The sequence below is a fragment of the Meriones unguiculatus genome, chromosome 6 (genome assembly GCF_030254825.1).
Source record: "Meriones unguiculatus strain TT.TT164.6M chromosome 6, Bangor_MerUng_6.1, whole genome shotgun sequence".
Taxonomy (NCBI): Eukaryota; Metazoa; Chordata; class Mammalia; order Rodentia; family Muridae; genus Meriones; species Meriones unguiculatus.
This window is the reverse complement of record NC_083354.1, coordinates 17,090,625-17,117,524: the sequence shown is the minus strand read 5'-3', so window position 1 is coordinate 17,117,524 and position 26,900 is coordinate 17,090,625. Positions and strand designations below refer to the sequence as shown.

At 47.6% G+C, this 26,900-nt stretch overlaps 1 protein-coding gene across 7 annotated transcripts in view; it reads right to left on the bottom strand.

Annotated features, from left to right (window-relative positions):
- Positions 1-26,900, bottom strand: part of Cgnl1 (cingulin like 1) — a 147,066-nt gene that overhangs the window by 19,591 nt on the left and 100,575 nt on the right. For all 7 annotated transcript variants that reach the window (XM_060384808.1, XM_060384807.1, XM_060384809.1 and 4 more), the window contains exons 9-13: positions 11,992-12,198; positions 11,137-11,241; positions 7,462-7,614; positions 6,403-6,573; positions 2,162-2,323 (exon numbers count right to left, since the gene is read on the bottom strand). In XM_060384808.1, coding sequence (XP_060240791.1) covers positions 2,162-2,323; positions 6,403-6,573; positions 7,462-7,614; positions 11,137-11,241; positions 11,992-12,198 — 798 coding nt within the window. The remainder of the gene's footprint in view (positions 1-2,161; positions 2,324-6,402; positions 6,574-7,461; positions 7,615-11,136; positions 11,242-11,991; positions 12,199-26,900) is intronic.

Below are 26,900 nucleotides of genomic sequence, written 5' to 3'. Positions count from 1 at the left end.
TATCTATCTATCTATCTTAGTTTTTTTGAGACAGGGTTTCTCTGTGCAGCCATGGCTATCTTGCAACTCTCTCCATAGACCAGGTTGGCCTCAAACTCACAGAGATCCGCCTGCCTCTGCCACTCAAGTGCTGGGATTAAAGGTGTGCACCACCACTGCCTGGCTCTGATAACCAGCCCAAATCACTTATCTCTAAAAAAAATCTATTTCTTTCACTTATCTTTTAAAAAGTTTATTTCTGGGACTGGAGAGATGGCTCAGAGGTTAAGAGTGCTGGCTGCTCTTCCAGAGGTCCTGAGTTCCATTCTCAGCAACCACATGGTGGCTCACGACCATCTATAAATGAGATCTGGCGCCCTCTTGTGGCAGTCAGGCAGAACACTGTATAGTAACAAACCTTTTTAAAAAATCTCTTTCTTTCCTTTCAGTTGGGCATCTGTGGGAGGGCTGTACATGTGAGTGCAGGTGCCAGCGGAGGCCAGCTGACACACCCGCTGGATTTCCTGGAGTTGGAGTCACTGTGAGCTGCCCAACATGGGTGCTGGGAACTAAATTTGAACCCTCTGGAAAAGCAGTTTGTTTTCTTAACTGCTGAGCCATCTGTACAGCCCAAATCACCTCTTAGTCAGGCTTTTTGCCTGTCCCAATCCATACTGTCCATGAAACATATGAGGTCTAAGCCAAGGCCCATCAGATCGAGGATCTTTATTCACTACTTGGTAAGTTTCTACGCGCGCACGTGCTCTCGCGCATGCATGTATATGTGTGTGTGTGTAGAGGTCAGTGTCAGGTCTTCCTCAATCACTCTCCATCTCCTTTTTTTGAGACAGGGATCTCTCACTGGCCTGGGGCTCACCAAGTAGGCTAGACTGCCTGGCCAGCCCCAGGGATCCTCCTGTCTCCACCTCTTTGGCACTGGGATCACACTGCCATGACCAGCTTTTTGCATGTGTGCTAGGGAGCTGAACAGAGATCTTCATGCTTATATGAAACACACTTTACCAAATGAGCCATCCCTCTAGCCCATCCAGTTGCTTTTAACCAGGTTGTATAGGCCCTAAGACGATCCATACCTAGTTAACTAGGGTGGCATTAGGTTATTCAAAAATGACTCCCTAAAGAGATCAGAAGCAAGGTATTAGAAAAATACAGCAACCCCATAAACAAAGCAATAAAATTGCCATTGGGCTACCTGGGTCTCTGAGAGAGGCCCATCTAATAAAATCTCCACTGGTTCAGACTTCACTCCTAGATATAAACTGCAAAGCACCCTGGAGGTTTAAAAAAGCTATTTCTGTTTATTTGCGAAGCTGACCGAGGAATTCATTGATTTTGAGTTTAAGCCATCTCCCTCTGGCCTTGAGCGCCACGCCTGTCTTTTATCAAAATCTTGACCATGTTAACGTCTCCCCCAAAGTCTGAGACTTGTTTCCCAGACTCTTTCACTCTCTAATTTCCACTGGAGAGGTGAGGGGGCATACATGTGTTTCTTGTTTAGGGTCAATTTCACTCTTGCAAATTACTCCTTTTTAGCAATTCAGGCTTTTCCTATCTTCTCAGAGGTTCTGGTATTTTATTTATGTGGGTTTTTCTCAAGCGTTGTGTATTAGGCTCCTGAGTACTCACCCACAAGTGGTGACTGCTCTGAGCAGTTACAGACAACCTTGGGAAGTGGAAATGACAATGAAGTGGGCCACACTTTGCTGGTGACTCTGGCAATGACACATACACACTCAGGACGATGGGCCGGGACCAAGAATGGACTGTGTGGTTTGGTCAGCTGGTCTCTGACATGCAGGGGTGGGAGGTTTGGGGTCTGAGGCACAGTGGGTCCTGACTGGACCAGTCTTGCAGCCTTTGTAGGAGACACATTGCCAAAGGGACACGTCACCATCAACTATGTTTTTGGAGGATCAACTTGTATCCTCTTCAAATCAATGAAGCCATTAGACTAAATCACACCCTTCATGCCTTCTAGCTTTGACACACTGCAACATGATAAGCTCCTTCCCACCAAAAAAACAAAAAAAAACAAAACAAACAAACAAACAAAAAACAGATATTTATAACATCAAAAAAGAGTAAAATCCCGAGACTTCCTACATTCCCTGGTGGCAGACGTGTTCTCCACAGCCCGGTCCCTGCCTGTGTACCCACACACCTCCATGTGCTTGAGAAGTCGGCTTCGGTCATCCTTGAGGTGACTCTTGGCCTCCAGCTCGTACTCCAGATCCTTCAGCGACTGCTCCAGAAGCTGCCTTTTCGTGAGCGCTTCCTCCTCGGCTCGCTGGTAGTCCCGCAACTCCTCCTCCTTGAGGCGCAGCTGGAAGGAGAGGATGTTAGAGATCACCTGGCGGGGGGGGGGGGGGGGAACGGCAGCAGGCTGACCCGACAGCTGAGAGCTCCAGAGATCGTACAGGACACGTGCCGGCACACAAGCCTGTGCACCGTGGTATGCACGCCTGGCTCAAGCAGGCCACAAGACAGTGCGCAGGCCCACCCCAGAGCAAAGAGGAGCAGATTCCCTCTCTCTCTAGGCTTCGGTCTCCCCACTTGATAAAACGGGAGGGTTTTTCAGTTGCAATTAGTAAACTAGTAGGTTATAAAGTCTGTTGATTAGACAGGGACTAGCATTTTAACAACAGAGCACACACACAAAATCAAAGTATGAACACGTACTGTGATGCTTTTATATTAGATATTTACATATTTGTATGGATGGATGTGTCATTACGTTGCATGCATCATGCCTTTATTTTACGCGCCATGGTCAAAACCACTTGAAAGTCACCGAAGTCGCTAAGTGTTCTTGTATCAGCATCATCTCAAAAGAGGTTTAAGGGCTTAAACTAAAAACCAAATAAATGGTCTCTAAGTAACCGGCAGGCACAAAATCCAAGAACACGACCACACTCATTAGGTAACAGCCATTGCTGTGTGGAAGAAAACGAGTAACCATAACTGCAGTGCTCTTTTCCTCCACAAGGTGGCACTCGTCTAATAGTTTTGAAGAATGTGCAACAACAGCTTGAGTCCCAGGGAGCAGACCACCACACTGGCCAGAAGGCCACAAACAACCAGCCGGTGGGCTGGTTCAGTAAGGCTCAATCCTGGCTCTTCAGTCACCAGTGTGAAAGTCTCCTGGAGCTGGAGAAGGCTAAGACTAGACCACCACAGAGATTTATTCCTTCAGGGAGTCCATAGAAAATCTGAGGAAGCTCCGAAGGATCAGGCTAGGTTAGGAAGACCCAGGAGGGACACTCCAGCATTGTATTCTGGTGGAGACACCCGTCTCCAACACAGAGCCAAACCCCAGCCATGTGTATCACAGCCCCCTTGGGAGAAAAGAACTGTGAGACACAGGCCCTGCTCAGGTTTGGGCAGCAATGATGAGTGACACTGAGAGATCGCACAGGAGCAATCACACACAGAAAGAATGGAATGGGAGGCTCTCTGGATACAGAGGTTTGATACACTGCAGAAGAGTGTGTGGAACTTCTCCAGCGCTCAAATTCCTCCTAACAACACAGGGGAGATGTTAAAATGTACTTCACCTGAGAATCAGATGGTGCCCAAAAATAATGAGCACAAAGAATGCCAATCAAATATACAGCCAACATTTCCTTCTTGGCATCCCCCACAACACCATACGTGCCTTTCTGAATACCTAACACACACACACACACCCCTACCCCACCCAGCAGGGTTCCACCACCTCCTAACAGCAGTAAGTGTCCTCCTGAGAGTACTCAGCACAGACATGCAGAAGAGAACAGCTAATACAAGCTGAGCATGCCCAACTGAAAAACCCAAAATGCGGGGCAGGAGAGAGTGCTCAGCAGAGGTTCAGAGCACTGGCTGCTCTTCCAAAAGTTTGGCTCCCAGCACCCACATGGCAGCTCACAATCATCCGTAACTCCAGTTCCAGGGGACTTGATGCCCCCTTCTGGCATCCCTGGGTACCAGGCTCACATGTGGTATGCCTATATACATGCAGTCAAAATAATTATTCATATATATATATATATATATATATATATATATATATATCCTTTTCTTAAAAGTATAAAACTGAAATGCTCCAAAATCCAAAACTAAAAGACATTATGGATTGCAGATTTTTTTTTTTGGATTGGAAATGACAAGTAAATTCTCCACAAATATTCCAAGATTCCTGAAATCAGAAATACTTTTAGTACCAAGCAAGTCAGATAAGACACCACCGAATGTCTAAGAACAACTTGCCCTGAACCAAAGTAAGCCAGACAGCCTGGAAAGAGAGGGGGATCAGCAGGAGTGAGGAGATAAAGCAGGGTGGTGGGGTGAACGGGATCAAGAGGCATGGGATTCATATATGGATGTCAGTGAGACCCACCGTCATATACAATCCATTATCTGCTAATAATAAAAGTAAGCAAATAGCTTTTCAACCTGCCAGTGCTCCCTCTAAGTAGTTAAGCAGGATTTAGAAAATGAACTCAGCCTTGCTTCCTAAGGAGCACCCTCATCAGGACCTCTGTGTCTCACATCACAGGCAGAAGGCAGTCACCTGGCCTCACCCAATCTCTGTGGCCTTCTGCTTCTCTATCTGCATAGGGGATCTTCATGTTTCCTTCTTCCCTAGAGCTTCCAGCCCCAAAATTTTTATACAAATGACCATGTGGGTCCCTGTGCAGTGTCACAGTGACACTGGTTTTGAATTTAAAACAGACAAGGTATTTGTTGTGTTCTGGCAAATGTCTGAGCCCTTCCATCCATCTGCTATAAAAATGAAAATAATAATTTTTTCTTAGTAACAAGAGCTGTGATGTCAGCGTACCAGTTTGTTTTCTTGGACTCAAGTATCATGTAACCCTGAGGTAGAGGGAATTCGTTATCAGGGCCCTTTCAGAAGTGTTCTGGAAATCTGTAATAAATATCCACTGTTCTTTAATGGGTTCAGCACTGACTCGGGAAACGTTCCTTTGATCATCAAAGAAATTAAAATTTACTGCTGGTGGTTTTGTTTTGTTTTTAGAGAAAACTTGTTTTCCTGTAAAATCTGTGAGCTCTTCACATGGGGGGCAGTGGGAAAGAGAGAGAGATATATGTATTAAATGTCCAGGACCTAGATGCCTCCACTATCCATTTCATTCATTATCTCATTTATCATTAAGCTACTAATGTTTTGTAGAGAGAGATGCTGAGAAAATTGAGACAGCTTGTTCACAGTCATTCAGCTGGCACAGGCTAGAATCACAACCAGGTGCGTGGCTCACACCTGTAATCCTAGCACTCAGGAGCGAGGGGCAGGAGACCTGGTGAGAGAGAGCAGAGTCAGAGACATAGAAAGACAGAGACAAAGAGACAGAAAGAGAGAGATGGGTAGTCGTGGAGCTGGAGAGCCTCCAACACCTAACACCCCCATGAACTTTTCTCTTCCCAGGTCAAGAATGTATTGTTCTTAAATATAAGACTGAACATGATTTAGAGCATGCAAGCAGACTCAGCAGGCAAGGAGCTTGGCGCATAAGCCGGACAATCTGAGTGTGATCACCAAACCCACGTAAAGGCAGGAGAAAACCAGCTCCAAAAAGTTGCTCCCTGAGCTCCATACATTCACCCTGGTGCTTGCACCTTCACATACACGTCACATACCCACGGATAGATAAATAACAAAAAAATATGTTTTCAGTATCTCAGCATTCAAAAATTTCTAAGACTTGGGGATTGAACCAAGTCTAGGCAAGCACTCTATCAATAAGCCACATGCCCAGTCCCTAAGGACATCTTTTGGTCTATTTTACTGTGGCTATCCAATTCTTATCTACCACAATAGTAGTCAAAAGATAACGGTCAGGACTGGAGAGACGGCTCAGTAGTTGAGAGCACCTGCTGCTCAATCATGAGGACCAACGTGTGGATCCGAGCACCAGCAGCAGGCAGCTCATAACGCCTGCAACTCCACCTCCAAAAGATCCAACACCCTCTTCTGGCCTCCATGAGTAGCAGAATATACAAGTGTGAAAACACTGAGACACATACACATGGAAGCATGCATACACACATAAGCAAAATAAATCTTAAAAAAAAAAAAAGGTTGTTAAAAGAACCTAGTCATTGGCTGCCATCTTGTTCTAGGGATAATGGAAGGCACAGATGTGGAAGACATGTCTGGACACAGATGGACCTAACAACATGCTTGCTTTGCTTCATAAAAGGTGGCTCAACTTTTCAGGCAGAAAACTTTGGATCAAACCAGAACTTGGCCCAATTAAACGTGTGTCTGTTTCACTTCTGTTGTCGGTGGGAGTTTTGTGTCGTAGGATGCCTCCTGCATGGAGTCACTAGAGAATGGAGAATAAAGCAAGCCCCCAAAGCTTCCCTCCCTAATCCTTCCCAAGATTACCCCGCAGAAGTTACCTCATCTTGCATTTTCGAGGCTGCCAGTCTGGCCTTTTCTGCCTCCAGGCTTTTCTCCTTCAATTGCGTCTGCATTTCCGCAAGCTCCCGGCGGTTCTTCTCCTTATACTCACCCAGCTGCTTCTGCAGTTCCAAAGAGGATGTGCGGGAGGCCTCCGCAATGTCGGCCATCTAGAGGAAGCAGTGTGGTATGAAGTGGCCCTGCAATGCTCCTTCTGCAGCCCATTCCAGCAAGGAAAATGTCTCCTCCGATCACTAACTTTAAAGCCTCCACTGAGGCTGCCAAGTACCAGACCCTGGGCTGGGAGGTCGGGCTAACCCTTCCTTGGGAACAACCACGGAGGAGTGAACAAAGAGGCTGGACACAGTCCTGCGATCAGAAAATTGCTTTTCACTGACCAGTACATGACTAGGGCTTGTCCTTAGGCATGAAGGGCCTTGATACTGTCCTTTCTGAACACACTGAAATCATATATAGCTTCCAGAAGCATTGCCAGAGTTAAGACAATACCCAGGAAGAATTCTAGTTAGAGCTAAAGAAGTCACTATCAAAATGCCTGGCACAGGGAAGGGATCAGGAAAATGGCAGCCTCCTGGGTGCACTTCTGGATGGCAGGGAGCCCCATGACCATGTGCCTTTCCCTGTGAGTGTTTTGGGGCAGAGGTGAGCTGAGGGGCAGCTGTTTCAGGGTTTTGAAACTGCCTTTAGCACTCCTGGCTATGTCAGAGAGATGTGAAAATGCAGACTCTGCCCAGAGGCCTCAACTCCAGCTCAAGGAACACTGGTTAAGTGTGTGTCCACACCAGGCCACCTCTGCTTATTGTTAGTAAGTGACCAGGTGCCCAGGGCCCTGAGGGTTTTGGTGTTTACTTTTTAGATAAGTTTCTCTGCATCTGGAACTTTCAGCAAGTCCAAAGAATGGCTGCAGGGAGTCTGTGCTTGCGGGGCGGGGGTGGGGCGGGGGTGGGGACGGGACTGTGGGTTTCCTGAGCCTCTATGGGAGAAAGTGCGGATTCTCCTGGGCCTGCCTGACCCTTGCTCTGCTTCTGGCCCCTCACCTCCTTCTGCAGCTTCTCAATGGTCTTGTCCAGGTGCCACCGCTCACTCTCCATCTCGTTCTTCAACTTTCTCAGCTGCTCCTTCTGCTCAGTCTCGGCCTGGAGTTTCTCTAACAGCTCCTTCTGCTCCTGGGAGGTTTGGCTCAGCTCTCTCTGCAGATGGTAGGAAAAATACGGCAGTGTCACTCACCTACCTAGTCGCCCTCTGCCACAGGTGGCAGGGGGAGTTTCACGGCCACGCCAGAAAAGCAACGAAACCTGCCACCTCTATGCAAAAGGGAAAGAAGGAGATCAAGGACTGAAAAGGCCAACTGACTTCTCCAGCAACCCCCATAGGAGCAGAGGTGGAAGGACCCGCTTTGGAAGCAAAGCAAGCAGCCCAGAGCAGCTGGGGGGATTTAGCCTAGACTCCTAAACCTGAATGTTTGGTCTCAGAACAGAACAGGGAAGGTTTAGACCAACCTAGACCATCTCAGCAAGCACCCTGCCCGCTGAGCAAAATCTCTAGCCTAGTGCAGGAACTTTATTTTTTGAAATTAGTTCATTTGTTTGTTTATTTATTTTGAGACAGAGTTTATCTGTGTAGCCCTGGCTGTCTTGGAACTCACAGAGATGGCCTGCCTCTACCTCCTTAAGTGCGGGGATTAAAGGCGTGCTCCAACACAGCCTGTACAGGGACTCTTGAGGTCTGCCTGGTCTCCTCCCCACCACCATCCAGCTACCCCTGCACCTTGAAGCTACTCCTAAGTCATCCCATGCTCTCTTGGGTTTGCAGAGTATGCTACAGGTATGCTTGCAGAGCATACAGCGTGGGAGTGAAAAACTCCTGGGAAGGTCTCCTGAATCCTCAACTCTTACTGAGGATGCTGTGCTTTGGGAAGCAGCAAACAATGCCAGGCTGCTAAAGTTCACCTCTACAGAGAACCGAGGGCAACAAAAGCTGTTGGGGAAAAGAGAGGAAAGAAAGATACTCAAAAGGTGTGATGGTTTGAATAGGAATGCCCCCCCATAGCCTCATGTATTTGAATGCTTGATACATAGGGAGTGGCACTATTAGGAGGTGTGGCCTAGTTGGAGTAGGTGTGGCCTCATTGGAAGAAGTGTTTCACTATAGGGCTGGGCTTTGAGGTCTCAGATGCTCAAGCTACACCCAGTGTAGCACACAGTCTCCTGCTGCTGCCTGAGGATCAAGATGTGGAACTCCCGGCTCCTTCAGCACCAAGTCTGCCTGCACGCTGCCATGTCTCCTGCCATGACAATAATGGACTAAAGTTCTGAAACTGTGAGCCAGCCCCAATTAAATGTTTTCCTTTATAAGAGTTGCCATGGTTATGGTGTCTCTTCACAGCAATAGAACCTTAACTAAGACAGAAGGCCTGTGTGGGGCAATCAGCCCACTACAGCTACAGTTGAACACACACCAGAGGCAGGGTCAAACCCTGGGATTTCTGTTTAGAATTTATTTTCTGGTCTTGAGGAGAAGAGGGGAGAGAAGTTGCTACCACTCAGTGAAGTTGATGCCATCATGTGGGGGAAACTCTAAGGGACTAGATCTCAAAAATGTGAATGTCCGTTACCCTGCCCCCATGGTGGTGGTGACGGCACATGCTTTTAATTCAAGCCCTGGGGAGGCAGAGGCAGATAAATCTCTGAATTCGAGGCCAGTCTGGTCTACAAAGTAAGTTCCCAGGACAGCCTGGGCTACACAGAGAAACCCTGTCTCTAAAAACAAAAAATAAACAAAAAAGAGGTGGAAAGCAATAGAGGAAGACACCCCTATGTTGACATCTGGCTTCCACAGATGCCTGTGTGGTCCAACTCTTCATCATCCCTGATTTGTGACTCTGGGACCACAGGGGCATGGGTGTACACACTTTCAAAGGTCCCGAGCTTGCTTCTTTTTCAGTGAACTTGAGACATGTTTTTTTTTTGTAGCTGTAGAAAATCCCTCTCTCAATCCCTCCCTCTCGTCCCTCTCTCTGTCTCTCTCTGTCTCTCTCTCTTTGTGGGGGCATTTCTGCTGGGGATCAAATCCAGAGTTCTGTGCATGATAGCAAGTTTCTATACCACTAAGCTACATCCTCAGACTCTAGAACATATGTTTTAGATAACTAAAGGAGCAGAACGTTTTTCTAGGTGGCATTTCTAAATTGTGGGACATTTTAAGATTATCTGGTACAACTCTCAAATTCAAGTTTATGGATTCCAATCTGTTCCAAAAACTGTCACTCCACTAAAAAGGGCTAGAATTTGCATTCTATGTAAGGGTACCCACTGCTGTTTATTGAATCTGAGGTAGTGAGATAAGTCTGACTTATCTTTTTTAATATTTTTTTTATCCTTAGAGGAAGGCTCTCAGTGCTCATCCCTCCCCACACAACCACCCCCCACAGGCTTTGTGTACTGAGACAGAAGAAGGGAAAGCCCTGTTGCTTCTAACAGCTAATAGTTATTGTGCTCCAAGGCCTCTGAGAAGCCACCTCTCTCTTGTTTATTGTCCCCAGGAGCTCGGTGAACCTTGGTTATTGACTTTAGTCATACAGTCAAATACTCTGCATCCAGGAACAGGTACTGGTCCCTTCGCTCCGGGTCCCATTGTACATCCACCAGCTCTATGTCTTAGAATCACTTACCTGGTTATTAGTGAGTTTGTATCATTAGCCTCAGAGACATCATCTCTGTGGCTACAACGTACCTCACTCAACATTGCTTCCCCAGATGGTTAAGGCTACAAAGGGGATCTGGGGAGTGGGCTCAGCATGAAGACCTGAGCCACGATCCCCAGCACCCAAGTAAAAGCCCAGTGCCGTGATGTCTGTGTGGGAATTCTGCTCGACGCCTCCTTCCTCCGCCTAGAGCTTGGAACCATGGCTCCAAATTTGACTCATTTCCTACAGCGGGTCCCCATTGTGAAACTTCAACAGCCTGCTTCAGCCAGCCCTTCATCCCTCACCTTCTCCAAAACGCACCCCAAGGATATTTGGGCAACATTTTAAAACCTAAGAATGGAAGCTAGAATGAAGACACCCCTGGATCACACTGAGGCCGCTATGCGAAAGTCAATTTACAGCTTTAGCGCTGGCTTTGACTACAGAGGACCTCAAATAATCTCCCTCACATCCAAACTGGAAAAAAATCTCATTTTCCACGAACCTCCTGGTTTTGAAGAGAGATAGCTATCTGGTCTCAAGGAAATGACTTCTTCCTGCTCCTTTTAATAGCCGTCTTGAGAGACTGCATAGTGTGTCGCGTGTTTGCCCAGAGGAGAAGGGAAATTGGCTTCTGCAGAGAGGCCCCCCGCCGCCTTGGGGACAGGTCCTGCCAGCCTTCACATACAATCTGTATTTTATCTCAGCAAAACTGCGGAGAACTTTCACATCAAGGCCTTCTCAACCTTGGCACAGTGACATAGGCCAGAAAACACAGGGCTGGCCTGTGTTTTCTAGGATGCTCGTCAGCAATCCTGACCTCCATTCACCAGACCTGCAGCATCTCCCAGTGTGGCAGTTAAAGCATCTCCAGATATCACCAACTGGCCCCTACTTCTGAGTCACCAGTCTAGGTGGATAGTATGAAGCTCAGGGTGGCTATGCAGGTGAAAGGCATTCCCTAGAAGGACAGGCCCAGTGGCCGTTTCTACCTACATGGATGAGGAAGGCAAGACTGAGGGCTTACCTGAGCTTGCTCCAGGTCCCTCTCCAGCGCCCTTCTGGCACACGTGGCTTCCTTTTCTTCATTTCTGGCATGCACAAGGGCTTCCTCTAGTTGCTGTACTTCACTCTACAGTGAAATAGACAGGTCAAAGGACATGAGCACACACTCTGATGTTCTCTGATGCCTGGTGTGTCCAAGGACAAAAGACAGCCATGATTGTAGCGTGCTTGTCACAGGTTCTTGGGTGTGTGCCCTTTAGAGTCCCATCTTTATCCACAGGTGATCTTCTGGATTGCCTTCATCTTCTTGTTTTCTTTAATACAAATACCCAAGCTTTAGCCCTAGATACTCAGAAACTTCAGGACAGGGATAGACAGGGCAAGGCATTGCTGTAGAAGGTGTGCAGGGGATCTGATGGGTGCCCAGGGGGTCCCTCTTTTATTCAGCTGCTCTTTCTTATCACCTCTTTCCCTAACTGCTTACTACTTCCAAAGCTCTGGCAAACCAGATAACTGGTTTGCTAAAATCTCCAGAAATATCAGCTATGTGTTAGAGAAAGAATGTGTTCAGTGACTCAGCCTAATAGTGGTGTGAAGATGGATGCTCCAGGTGTTTGGAGGTCCCCCATGGGGCCTCAGAAAGATGAGTACATCTGATGTTGGACCCACTGGTGATTGTGAGGCCCAGGCCTGTGTTTCTCCCCCTGTTTTCACCACCCCTGCCTCCGGGCCTCCTGTTTCCACCATTCTTAGAGGTGTTTGCCATTTACCTTGACATCTTAAGTTATTCTTGATGGTCCCTTCCCACCTCTGAAATCATTTTCAGGAAAGAGGGCTGCAAGCTGCCAAACCCCGGCCAAGGCCCAGGGAGCCTCACCTCACACTTTCGGAGCATCTCCTTTGCGTGGGCCTCGTCATCCTTCACATCCTCCACCTGCCTCTGCAGCTGGGCCACCCTGCGCTCCAGCTCTGCAACCCTTTCCTGCAGCTTCTCATTCTCCTCCTTCAGCACTCTCTCACGCAGGTCGGCCCCTGCTTGGCTCTGCTCTGCTGAGCTGCTCCGGCTGGCCAGGGCCTCAACATTCTGAGAACAAAGGGAACAAAGGAATGAGTATCCACAGCTGGTCCCTAACTCATGAAGGAAACCAGCTTCCAAAAAGTAAACTGCAGCTGGAACCTCCTGGCAGACGTCTGATATAACATCAACAGGGACATGAGGCAGGATGATTGGAAGTTCCAGGCCAGCCTGGGATACCTGATGAGTTTGAGGCTAGGCTAGCCAAGTTAGGGAGAGCCACTGTCTCAAAATTAAAGATTTTTAAAAAGCTGGGATGTAGATTTGTGGCATTGGACTTGCCTAGCATGTTTGAGGGACTCAATTATTTATTATTATTATTATTATTGCTCTCCTCCTCCTTCTTCCTTTATTCCAAGACACAACCCTGGCTGTCCTGGAACTTAACTTGTGGACCAGGCTGGCCTTAAACACACATACATCCTCCTGCCTCTGACTCTTAAGTGCTGCAATTAAAAGCATGTGCCGCCACCACCCAGCTGAGGTGTTCATTTCCAAACCCAGCATTAAAATAATAAATAGTAATAATAATGTTAAATTTCAGAGGAAGAAGATAGGCCACTTGCTGTTACCTGCTTCTTTTTTTTTAAGATTTATTTATTATTTATACAACATTCTGCCTGCACCCTGGATCTTAGTACAGATGGTTATGAGCCACCATGTGGTTGCTGGGAATTGAACTCAGGACCTTTGGAAGAACAGCTAGTGTTCTTAACCTCTGAGCCATCTCTCCAGCCCTGTCACCTGCTCTTAAGTAGGGTATGGGCCAGGGTAGAGATATGTAGCTGTGCTTGGCTCTTTTTATGAGCTTTCCACTTTCTAAGGAACTTAGGAGCTATTTTCATCCCACCTTAAAGATGAAAAAAAAAAAAATGGGTAGGCTGTGGGCACAGCAGCCCTGTTAGTAAAATGCTTGCCTAGCATACATGAAGCGCCGCGTTTGATCCCTAGCATGACATACACCAGAGGAGGCAGCGCACTTTCCAGCACTAAGGTGGTACAAGCAGGGGGAAGAGGAGGTCGGATCATCCTCAGCTATATAACGACTTTGAGGCTAGCCTGGGCTACATGTCACAAACAAAACAAGCAAGCAAGCAAGCAAACAAACAAATGAACACAGCACCCTTTTACAAAAGGAATCATAGACCAAACCAACTAAAGCTCAAAGGAATACATATCTGTGATCTTGGTTTAGACAAAGGTTCTTCAGCTACAATACCAAAAGCACAGATGACAAAAGAACAGACAGACTTCCATGTGTATGAATGTTAAGTCTGCATGTATTATGTGCACCATAATACATGTGTGAAGTACCTAAGGCAGCCAGAAGAGGGCACTGTAACCCCCTAGAGCTGGAGTCACAGGTGCTTGTGAGCTTGAAATTCACTGTGAGAGAAGTCACACACTTTTACAACACCGGGAATACCACCAGAATAAAAAGGTGGCCCACGGAAAAAAAGAAAGTATTTACAAATCAGAGCATACTAAAAAGATTCCTCACCCTCATAATAAAAAGATAAACCACTTTTTTTTTTTTTTAAACAGGGTCTCTCACTTAGGTTTGACTATCCTGAAATTGACTATATAGACCAGGCTGGCCTCAAACTCACAGAGATCCACCTGCCTCTGCCTTCCAAGTGTTTAAATTAAAGACACATGCCCAGTAAACCATCTACTCTTGGTGAGGGCAAAAGATATGAATGGATTTGTTTCCAAACAAGACAGAGAAATAAACACATGAATGTGCAATACTATTAGTTACTAGGGAAGGGCAAATCGAAACCACCGTTCACACATGCTAGAAAAGATACGGAAAACTAAACCCTCATGAATTGCTGAGAAAATATAAAATTGTGTAGCCGTGCAGGAAAGTTGTCAGCTCTACAAAGAGAGGTTAAACCAAGTTTCCCTTGACCAGCAACTTCATTCTTTTCTATACACCTAACAGAAATAAAAACTTCCACTTATATCATACATATATATACACATATGCATATATATGTATTTATACACACATACACATATGTTCAAGGCATCACATTCATAGCATCCTAGAAGTGGAAACAACTTAGATTCCCATTGATGAATGAATGGGTAAATAAAATGTGGTACATTCTTACAATGAAAGGAAATAAACTACTCATGTAGACTACAACAGGAAACATGATGCTAAGTGAAAGAGGCATTTCATGAAAGCTCCTATATTAATGTTGGAGGAGATTTCTAGAACAGTAAATCTAAAGATATAGAAGGTAACTTCATTGTTGGCCAGGGATACAGGAAGGGGTATGGGGAAGGGGTGGGGAGGGTCTGCAGGTGGGTCTCCATTGTCAATTGACACCGAATGAAAACACTGTAGTGCTGACTATAGTGATGGCCACATAATCCTGGAATACACCATAAATAGTGAAGTTGTGTATTCTGTGACTTATATAGATTAATGTAGCTGTCTTTATTTCCTTTTCCTTTTCTCTTTTTTTTTTTCTTTAGATTTATTGACACAGAGGAAACCTAGAGAGCAGAGTAGGTAAGATGGGCAAAGATAGTTTGTTTAGCCCTGAGCACAGGTCTAGTTGTTTTTAAAGATTTATTTTTTATTTAATGTGCATGAGTGTTTGTCTCTGTATCACATGCATGCAATACTTGAAGATGCCAGCAGAGGGCAATGAATTCCCTATAGGTGACTGATCTGCCATGTGGGTAGTGGGAACAAAATTTGGTCCTCTGCAAGAACAGCAAGCTCCTTAACTTCTGAGCCATCTCTTCTTCCCAGGGCACAGGGCACAAGGATTTGCACAAGTGTTAGTTAAGAAAAAAGGGAGCCCTGAAGCATGCTAAACCGCTCAGTGAAAGAAAAAACACGTGTGTGACCATAGGTTCTCACTCCCCCAAAGTCTCTGGAAAAGGAAGGATGCTGAAAACCAGACCGGATTTAACCTTGGTTTGGGCCTAATTTATAAGCTGTCTTGCTAGGAAAGGGCACTTGGTCTGGAAGTTCCAAGCTGAAGGGTCACCCCAGCCCAAGCCTCCACGGTGACACAGGCTGTGTTTGGCTCTACGGGAGCATGTGTATATCCCAACACTTAGTGCTGTTTTGATTATTTGCAATGTGCTAATTTGCCTTCCTCTGTGTTCACAGTGTGGTAAACCACATTATGTTTACAAATAGTTTAGCATTTAACATAAGCCTTTGTTGGCAAATCTCTCTAGAAACCTTCTCTGGCCCCCGTTCTCCTACCCCCGTTCACTATTTTATAAAAAGACCATAAAACAAACTTCCTCTTTCCTGGAACCATACCTAATTCAACAAGAGCCCTGGCATCTAAGAACAAACAAAGCCCACACCCTTTTGTTCAGGGCAAGTGCCACATGAAAGTCCTTCTACAAAAGATCCCAAGCAAAGAAAATTAGTGTCGAAAAGCTCTGCAGGGACTCCCAACTCCCAAATGCCGTGATTCCCACATCATCCTTTCCAGATTCACAGTGATGTCCTGGTCTGGTTCATGGGGCAAAGCTATGGGGCTGGCAAAGCTCTGCTGATCCAGACGGTCCCTGTGCAGACACAGAAGCCGTGTTTACAGTGCTGGGGCTATGTCTGTGACTCGCTGACCTGACGTCCCTGATGATGTAACAAGATTAGAAAGACCACACCATCAGAAAGTATACCACAGACTCTTTGCGCTTCTGATTTACCACTTAGCATTTTACCATTATTCCCTCCCCCGGCAGTCAGTTAACAAAAGTCAACTCTAATTCCCTCAAACAGGCTTTTATCTACTATTGTTTTCCAAGCCTGGACCATGACAGAAAGGTGCGGTAAGATTCAGGCAGCCAAGGTCAAAAGTTTCGGTGGCATTGGTTACAGTGTGTGGAAGAGTCAAAAAACATGGCTGGTGGGGTTAAAGCTGGCAAGAAGGCGCAGTCGGCAACGTGGTAGTCGTTACGGCATTTCCTTGGCACATCAACTTCTCTCCTGGTACCACAGCCTACCCGTGGGCTAAACGGTACAACGGTGAGGCTACGGGCCAGGTGTGGTGGCGCATACCTTTAGTCCTAGCACTTGGGGAAACAAGCAGATCTCTGTGAGTTTGAGGCCAGCCTGGTCCAGAGTCCCAGGCCAGTCAGGGTTACAAGGTGAGACTGAGTAAAACAAAACAAAAACAAAGCCAAATGAGGAGCTCTACCACAAAAGCCTACTAAGTGTCATTTGGTACTGTCAGTTCAACGGAGCTGTGCAGCTGGCAAATGAAGGAATGAGGGGCAAAAGCAAGCAAGGGGCAGGATAGTCCCCCGGGGCCTTTCTGTGTGCAAGATGGTTACTGCCTACTTGGCCTCCCTCTGAACTGGCGGTACCGACAACTGTGAGGAAGGGAAGTGGGGCCACGGGAAAGTGGAGGCAAGTTTACCTACTGCAAACACTTTTAACATCTGAATTCCGGACCGCAGAAATTCAACATGGTTCACATTTTTACAGTAAGTGTGCATTTTCTTTTAATGCAGCCAATCTGGCCACGGGCACTTGGTGGACAATCCGGCACGTTCTTGCCTCCTCCGGCCTCTGGAAACCCTTCCCCAGCCTATTCCCAGGCCCTTGTGCTCAGCAGAGCTGAGCCGGAGCCCAGTAGCAGCTGTACAAACAAAGCGCGCGCAGCTACCTCACGCTGGCTTACGTGTGAAGCAATTCCCTCACACCACTGGCCAGGCGCAGGCAGCCCGGCACCCAGCAACTGCATGAGCGGTCCCCAGCACTCACAGCAACCGACAATGGGAGAAGCGCATTGTGGCGCGGGTGTGTTCCTGCACTCAGGTTAGTGCAGACAGAGTCCTTCGAGGTTTCCCAACCTGTGGGTCACAACCCCCTTGCGGGTCACAGATCAGGTATCCTGCATATCAGATATTTACCTTACAATTCACAACAGTAGCAAAATTACAGTTGTGAAGTAGCAAAAAATCATTTTATGGTTGGGGGTCACCACAACCTGGGGAACTGTATTAAAGGGTCGCAGCATTAGGAAGGTTGAGGACCACTGCTTGAGAGCTACATTCACACTTATGAATGACCCAGTGTCAGTGCTAGGAACAGGACTCTGGGAGAACAGCAAGCAGTCTTCACCCCTGAGCCATCTTTCCAGTTCCCAAACCTAAACAGTGGAGACCTTCCCGTCGCCTTTCCAGGGCAGCTGTGTGCGGCACAGAGATGAACCTGTAGTATTCAGAAGGCAAGTCAGGTGTCCTGGCTGGTTCATTCATTAAAACTTAGACACGTTATTCAGTATGTGGGTCAGGTAAACTAATGGTGACGAAGGGGCAAACAACATCTTTTAATGTGCTGAACTGCTGAATTGACGCTACTTTTAGACTCCTTCCCTTTCAACCACGTGCTCTAGTTACTAATTTAAAAGGCGGTGGGAGCGGGAGAGAGTTGGGGGAGGTGAAAATTACTGTGACACAGAAAAACCAAACCCCAGTCGGTCTCTGATGTCACCACTCGCTGCAAATAATGACCGCTGGCAAGTGCCACACAAGTTGATCTGCACTTCCGAATCCTCTCACTGGCCCCTGAAACAGGAGGACACACCCATTTACGACAAGCACAAGACTCCAGCCCAGCGCACAGTGGCAACGCTGCGAGTGTTCTGCTAAGCTGAGGCACTGAGCATCCTCTCCTCCTAGAGCTCAGGTATGACACTGCGGCCACCCTCGCCCCTGGTGGCCAACAGGCAGACAGGGCCAGGGCCTCTGGGCTCGTCCCAGTGCAGAACCAATACATAACCCTTTCAGGCTTTACTAATTAACAAGGTTTCTGCCGGAGCCGGCTTTTGTTTCCTTTCTGTCTCCCTTTTCTGCTGAACGAGGGCAAACAGCTGAGGCGTGGAGGCCAGCAGGCCAGGGGATAGAATGCTGGCTTGCCAGTTCCGTGCCACTGGCCACTCCACACTCCAGTGTGTTGAGGCTGGAGGAGCTGAGCTGGGAGTTACCAGGTGACCCCCACACACACCTTCACCCCATTCCACCCCTGGCTCAGCTCACCTTCTGGGTGGTTGCTTTGGCTTCACAACACAACGGCATGCTTGCTCTCCCTGGCCCAATGACAGCCTGGACCGAGAATGGATGCCTTGCTCACTCTAAGATATAGGAAGTCATACCCTTTATACTGCCTTCAGGGTGCCCCCACCCAAGGGACAGTGAGCTATTCAGTAGTTTTTAAGAAGCGTGTTTTAGGCCAGGCAGTGGTGGTACACATCTTTAATCCCAGCACTGGGGAGGCAGAGGCAGGCGTATCTCTTTGAGTTCAAGGCCAGCCTGGTCTACAGAGTGAGTTCCAGGACAGCCAGGGCTACACAGAAAAACCCTGACTCAAAATAAAACAAGCTTGTTTTAGTCTGACGTCTCTCTCCACCCCTTTTCCTAGTTCTCTGTGGATTGTTATTGACATAAGATCTCCAGTTTGTGGTGGTTTGAATTCTCATAAGCCCAGGAATCACTCAATAAATGTTCATTCTGTCTCCACATCTAGAACAGGACCCGAGACGCTGTCTCTAACAAATCCTGGGTCAAGCTGATGACACCCCTTCTCATGGCCTCTCTTGTACACCAGCTGAGATCTCCTGGTCTTTTATGCTTACAGAGTCCCAGATGTTTCAAGGGGAAGTCGAATACAAAGCCAACAACCCTGAGGCTTCAGTTTCCTTGTGTTAGGTGTGGCTTCTAAACCAGACCCTGCTAGTCTTCTTATGACGAACTCACATCAGCTCCTCTACAGCATACAAGGCCAGTCCCACTAGCTTCCGGCCAGTTCTAATAGTCTCAGGGACCTAGAACAAACTTGAGGAAAGCAGGCAGTATCTGGCAACATGGAGCCAAACATGAACTTCCAGGGCTTTCACTCTTAACCTGTCATGGTCACGTGTTATATCCACCTGCTGCCAGGTCTGAGTCCTCGCCACAATACTGAGAGCAGAAGGCAGCAGGCAACTTCTCCCCATTAAAGTAGAATGAAGTAGCAGCTCGTTTTCTCCTTCCTGTCACTAATTCACCATACCTCAGTCAACATATTTTCAATCTGTGCGTTTGATGACCAAGTGGTCGTTTTCCTACATACAGAACCACCTAAAAGATACTTCTCTCTCTCCCCCCCCCCCCTGCTTTGTTTTTTTTTCAAGACAGGGTTTCTCTGTGTAGCCTTGGCTGTCCTGAGAGTCGCTTTGTACACCAGACTGGCCTTGAACTCACAAAGATCCGCCTTCCTCTGCTTCCCTGAGTTACAGGTGTGCACCACCGCACCCAGCGTCTTGCCTTTTCTTTATCCTACTTAATCATTCCAGGTTTCTCTTTTTCTCCTATAGTAACTCAGTGATTATGCAGCTTAAAAATGTAAATGGTCTCCTGGGACTGGCTGAATGGCTCAGTGGATAGAGGCTCTGACGACCTGAGTTCAATCCCAGAACCTATAGAAAAGGGGAAGGTGAGGACCAACTCCAAGGCTATCCTCTGACCTCCATGCACACACATCACAAACACACACATACACACAATGATAAACATATATACATACACACATATATACATATAATATAACTCATTTCCTTCAGTCTCCTTGTAAAATAAGTAAATCACGTTTCACTTTATGAGGTTAAAAAGCCCACAAGATTCCCTCTCAGAGAGGCCCGTAATTCAGACACTGGCTGCTCTTGCAAAGAATCCTGGTTTGCTTCCCAGAATCCACGCCAAGGCTGGCAGCCGTCTGTGATGCCATTCCAACTGATGCTCTCTTCTGTAGGAACTGCATGCATGTAAAGCACATATACATGGAAGCAAGCATACACATACATGTGTGTGTGTGTATATGTGTGTAATCCCAACACTTGCTCCCAGAGTGAGCTCGACACTTAAACCACACAATAAACATATTCAGATGCTCAAGATGAGAATAAGAATAACTTCCATTAAAACTCTCTCAACTAAGTAGAGAAAAGAATACTGATTTTCCCCAAAGACCATGTACTCAGTTCATGCCTAGACATAAGATTCTATTCGTGTGAAATTTCCAGAGAAGAAAAACCCAGAGAAACATAAGCCTGGCAACTGAAAGGGGATGAGGAGAAGGGTGTGGGGAGCGAGAGGTGCTCTGGCATTAAGCTGGTGGGGCTGCTGAGTGCTCTCATTGTAGACACACAAAACGCCTGAGCTACACATGCTAAGGCAGTTCAAATGGTGGATCTGTGCTATGCGAAGGGCATTTCAATAAAAGCAAGGGAAGGTGTCATGCCCACTTTTTGGTGTGGTCTCTGAAGAATCTAACTCAGGTCCCCACGCTTGCAGACAAAGCATTTTACCATGAGCCCCCTCCTCTGCCCCCAGCTTTAGTTTTTTAATATCACCTTTAAAAGAAAGAAAGAAAGAAAGAAAGAAGGAAGGAAGGAAGGAAGGAAGGAAGGAAGGAAGGAAGGAAAAGAAAGGAAGGAAGGAAGGAAGAAAGAAAGGAACCTTTTCTGAATGTTCTCCAGTTTGTCTGGGTTCTTGAGTTTCCTGAGATAAAGAGAGCCTCAGTCATATTTATAAGACAACCCCTCCCTCCCCGTGAGGGCTGGTCTAAGCTAACCTGAGAACCAGCATATGAAATATGTGTTTGTGGAATCCAGCATGCCCCGCTTTTAGCTTCAAGGAGCTGCTCGAGGAAGAGCCTCTGCCCAGACAACGCCATGCTCCAGAGCTTGTGTCACCAGGAAAAAGCTAAGGTGGAAGCAGGAAGTTAACACAGGGATTGGCTGCTGGCTGAGATGAGCTTGGTCACTGAGGGACCACAGGACCTTACAGATGGCCACAGAGCAGCTTGCTGTCAGTGCCCATGATCGACAGGCTGAGCAGGATTTTTCAAGAGGATAAGCAAGTACGGTGTCCCCACACTGATGTGGACACCCCTCCAAAGTAAGCTGAGGGTTCAGCCTGGAACCACACACAGGTCTCCAAAGCCACCACTTTACACGTCCCCATAGCTCTGGTTACCTGGAGAGTCTGGCTTCCACCTCCCCGCTCTGTTGCTACCACTTGTCCACAAAGGCTGAGGAGCGACTCAAAGCGGTGGAAACCACGAGACTTTTAAGAGTCTAACACGCAGGGCTGCGGCTGTAACTCCGCTGATAGTGTGCCTGGCTAACGAGCGCGAACTCTGGGTTCTATCCCGAGCACTTCGTAAGCTGGACACAGTGGTTCACACCTTTAATCCATAACTCAGGAGGTTGGAGGCAAGATGATCAGAAGTTCAAGATCCGCCTGCGCTATATAAGAGCCCCCTTCCCCTAATAAACTAAAATACCTGCTCTCAACGCAACAGCCTCACGTTTGTTTAAGGGCTTCTTAGCACCCTCAGCTTAAGACAAATGACCATTCAGAAAATGACCAAATTGCCTTTTTCCCTCCAAGGCTATGACTGGAGAAAGGAAATGACTGAAGTCGTCTTGGGAATCAAGAGGCCAGACCAAAGCTTGATGACCGAGTCCTAGAACCCTTGGGGTTAGCACACATAGGAGGAGTGACCTTTACTTATTTCCTCCTTTAATTTAATCAATTTAATTTAATTTCCTGGAGCAGAACTAAGAAAGCAGCTCCTACCAAGAGGTTCTCTGGACTCTTTGCAAGCCAGCCCCCTCTGCCAGCAGGGGGCAGCAGCCAGCTCTGACCGGCTGACCAGCCTGGAAACCGGGGCCAGCAAAGGGAACTCTCCAGGCCCACGTTAGGCCACCTGCTCACTCTGAGGTTTTGTCTAAGTATCGGTGCCACAGAATCACAGCTTGGTTTCCTTAAAAACACAGGTGGCATTCTATTCCCTGCACAGATCAAGAGAAACGAAAGATAAAGAGTGCCAAATGTCAAATCACTAGTCGCTGTGTAAACACCCCACAGTGTCCAGGAAGGAATTACTGTGCACACCCAATGTTACAGAGCATGAATCACAGGCTTCCTGTTGGGCAGGGCCTTGAAGGAGGCAGGTGACTCTCTGGCCTCCGGCCCCTTGGACCAACTGGTCTGGCCAGGCTACAGGCAGGATTCTTACTCTGTCCCTTTGTTTCTCAATGAGGAACAAAATGCCACCTTCCTCCTCAAGAGCTGGGAAGGACAGAGGGGTGGGTGACAGAGCCCAACCAAAGCACCCAGGGTCACTCTAGAGTGGCTCTGCAAGACCTTTCCAGGGCAGTCCTCCAGGGCCGCTCTCCAGAAATAAGCCACTTTGAATGCTGGCCAGAGACCCCACAACCATTTCCAGTTCATTCCTGCCCTCCAGGTACACGTAAATCCTGTTCCCGGTCCTCTTAAAGTGACCACGGGATTAATCCAGAACATAAAAGAAGTAAGCCTGAGGAAACAGTAAAGCGCTTGTTGTCCAAGTATGAAGACAGTTTGATCCCCTAAACCCAGTTAAAATAAAAGAATCAGGGGGCTGGCCAGATGGCTCAGTGGTTAAGGAACACTTGCACCTCTTCCACAGGACATGAGTCCTGTCCCCAGCATTTGCAAGTGGTGGCTCACAATCATGTGTAACTCTAGCTCTAGGGGATCTTCTGGCCTCTGAGGGTATCTGCATTCATTTGTGCGCACGTGCACACAAACACACACACAGAGACACAGAATAATAATCATAATATAATAAAGTTTTAAAAGCTAATAGGCAATGAGGAAGAATGGGAAAGGATGAGCAAAAGGACCCGTGGAACATTAAAAAGGAACCGGTAGGGAGGTTCCCCAGGGGATAGCAGTACCAGGGTAGTTAGGGAAACCAGGGAAAGGTGAGTCACTAAAACACACTTTGTTCCAAAAATGCCAGAATGATATCTAACCTCCAGAACGATAGCTAACTTGTATGCTAATTTAAAAATGAATAAAAGATGTTAAAGCAGGGTGTGATGTGGGTGCTTATAACCCTAACTGCAGCACTGGAAGGCGGAAACGGGAGGGCCCGAGGGGGGCCCTGGCAAACCAGCCTAGCCTGTGTGGTGAGCTCCAAGCCAATGAGTCTCAAGCAAAAAAGGGGGATAGCCCCGAGGGATGCAAGGTTGGCCTCTGGCCTCCGTACATCTGCACCCACACATGCACAAGCGTGTGCACATACACTCACTCACACACATACACACACAGCATCCCACACACGCACGCATACAAACACTCACAGCCACACATGTACCTCTGTGCACATCCCACATGCACTTCTCACATGTAAATATGCCCCCACACTTGCATTTCGTACATACATACGCACCTCCATATGCAATTCATACACACACAGAGCATATACCTAAGCCGCCCGCCCCCCCCCCCCACAAACAAATGAGAATCTGCACATATCACATCCTGGTACAGAGCACAGGAAACTATTAACGCAGCAGCACCACCTCCATGACAGCGGAGGTCACAGACACGTGGGTCTCCCAGGAACTCCACTGAGCAAAAGAGCTCCTCCCTATCCACCTTGACACACACTGGAAATGTGACAAGAGCAAGAAGTGTTCCTCACTTGAACTACTGAGACGTGGGGCCGTTTATTACTGCAGGGTAATCTAGCTTATTGAGCCATGCAAAGAAAGGCCTTCTGTTCCCAGGCTCAGCCTGCTCATCCCAAGTTGACAGAAAGTAGAACTCAGGTCCGTTACAAGCTCCCTTCCCAAGAGCTGGAGGGACATAACAAGGAGAGGGCATGGGCCTCCGGAGCTTCTGCCACTAAGTGGGACCTGTGACTCGGTGCCAGCCAGCTGTCCGTCACTGAAGCACCAGCTCCACTCTGAAGTGGCAGTGACATCACCTGCCAAGAGTCCTGTGAGGACGGCAGCGGTGAGTGCTAACTATGCGACAATGCACAGCTGTGCGGCACACGGCACAGGACCAGCAGTGGTTACCGATGTGTCCATCACTGTCAGAGGCCTGCTCTCGTGTGTCAGCTGTGGGAAGACAGGCTTTTTTTCTTCCTCTATAATGAAGAGTAATGTCTATTCTCAGAGTGGATTCAAATGTTCCATGTTAGTGCTCATGGGGCACCCGGTACCCTGCCCGGCAGAGGTAGTTGCTCGGTGAGCAGACACCTTACTGTTCTGTCCATTTTGTCCTAGCCAGCCCTAGAACACCCACGGGCCAGTGAAGCATGGAGGAACCTGACTGTGATGGCACTCTGCCTTAGGCTCCTCTCATGGGGGTCCTCTGAGATATCCCATGCCACATCAGTCCCCATTGGGGGCACTGAACATCAGCATTAACCTCAGAGACCCTCAGCGTAGCTGGGAAGAAGGCTGCTGTCTGAGGAGCCCCCTCAGATAGCATATGCAGAGACCTAGCCCATCCCTGAGGCCAGCTTGTGAGACATTCCTTCTTCAGCTAAGCTTGAACTGACTTACTGCTGAGGACCCCACAGCCTGGCAGCCCCTCCCAGTCCCAGCTTCCACAGGGACTGCGTTACAGTGGGGCTCTGAGGAGAAGCAGATCACATAGGAACGTCTGCCCTTCCCCACAGAACCCCTGGTCCTGGTGTAAACGCAATCCAAGCTGAGTCCTGAGGTAGCAACCTTATCTCTGCCCTAAGGCCTCCAAGCAGGCCTCTGGCAGTGGTCTCAAGGAACACTGGAGGCTCAGTGAGACAGTTTTCCTGACCCTGTGTAGCCTCTGGGACTGACTGGGAAGCAAGCAAGCCTTATTTGTACAATCACAAAATATGAGAGCAGGGACTCCAAGCAAGGACTTCAGTGCCCATCATTGAATATCTACATATACACACTGGAATAACGCACAGAATCATTCTTGAAGGCCATAAATTCACACAAGAAAATTAAACACGGACCCACAAGATGGCTCAGCTGGTTAAGGCACTTGATGCCTGACAAGAGATCCATTCCTGGGACCAATATGATGGAAGGAGAGAGCAGGCTCCTGAAAGCTGTCCTCTGACTGCCACATATGTGCTGTGGGGTATGAACAAATCAAGCACACAAATAAACTATCAATTTTTCAAACAATGGTCACCACAGTCTGTCTCAAGGTCACGGCTTATGTGATAGAAAAGATGGCATCAACCTGGCAGAAAAAGGTCACTCCCCCTCTCCGACCTACCAAAGTTTCTATTTCTGCGGGAAGTTCAGACCTGGAAAGCCGTGCATTCATTTCGAAGTCAGAAAATGTCAGTATCTGTGCACACACTCCCGGATCCAACTGTGTCCACTCCCAACACCACTCGGGTTATGGACATGAGCGGCCATCTTCAGTGTTTATGTACGTTCTGGGGACATAATCTCGGGTCTTCCTGCTTCCACAGCAAGTTGCTTTTGAGAAAGGAAATGGAGGCTTTGATGGGTCAAATCACTCAACTTAGTGTTGCACAAATAAGAAACCCAGGAAACAAGACTGAGAGCCAACAAAATGGAAACTAGACTGAGCGTCCAGGGTCAAGACTGGGATCTGAGCACACCCAGCTTGCCCAGGGCCCTGCACACTGACCTTTTATGGTCTAGGTTCAGGAAATTAATTGTTGTGATAGAAGTCTGTAAGGATCTAGATGCATCCTCTTCACCCAGCACACGTATTCCCTTACCCCATTCTGAGTGTGTGTGTGTGTGTGTGTGTGTGTGTGTGTGAAAGAGAGAGAGAGAGAGAGAGAGAGAGAGAGTGAGACAGACAGAGACAGAGACAGAGAGACATAACATTACTTTGGTATTTTGGTTGTTTTGTTTTGTTTTTTATTTTGGAGACAGGGTATCTCTGTGTAACCCTGGCTATCCTGGAACTTGCTCAGTAGACCAGGCTGGCCTTGAACTCACAGAGTTCTGCCTCTGCCTTCCAAGTGCTGGGATTAAAGGTGTGTGCCACTACCAGCCAGCTGTTTTTTGTTGGGGGTGATCATGTGTACATAGATGACCACCTCTACTCTATTTCCTCTCTCTGTTTCTCAGGAGCCGTTTACTTTATCTTTGGAGGATCTTCCATTGACCTGGAACTTGCTTATTCTAGTAGGCCGGCTGGCCAGAGAGCCCCAAGCATCCTCCTTGTCTCTATCTTCCTGCACTGGGATTTTAAGCAAACACCACCATGCTTGGTTTTTTACATGGGTGCTGGGATCAAACCCAGGTCCTTATGCTTACAGGCAAGCACTTTATTAGCTGAGCTAGCCCCTGTATCGTTTTATTGTTTTGTTTTCTGAGATGGGGTCTGCCTTAGCTGGAATTTCTATCGCTGCGATGAAACACCATTAAAGCAAGCTAGGGAGGATAGGGTTTCTTTAGCTTACACTTCCACCTTGTAGTCCATCATTGAAGGAAGTCAGAACAGGAACTCAAACTGGAAAAAAACTTGGAGGCAGGAGCTGATGCAGCGGCCATGAAGGAGTGCTTCCTACTGGCTTCCTCATCGTGGCTTTCTCAGTCTGTTTTGTTGTTGTTTTTAATATAGAACCCAGGACTGCTAGCCTAAGGATAGCACCACCCACAATGGGCTGCCCCTACCCCCATCAATCATTAAGGAAAGGCCCTACAGCCTTGCCTATAGCCCATCTTATGGAGGCATTTTCCTAATTAAGATTCCCTCCTCTCTTTAGCTTGTTTAGCTTTAGCTTGTTTCAAATTGACATAAAACTATCCAGCACAGATCTCATGTGGCCAAGGCCTGTCTTCAACTCCTGATTCTCCTGCCTCTGCTTCCCAGGTGCTGGGATGACAGGCATGTGGGCATGGGCTTCACCA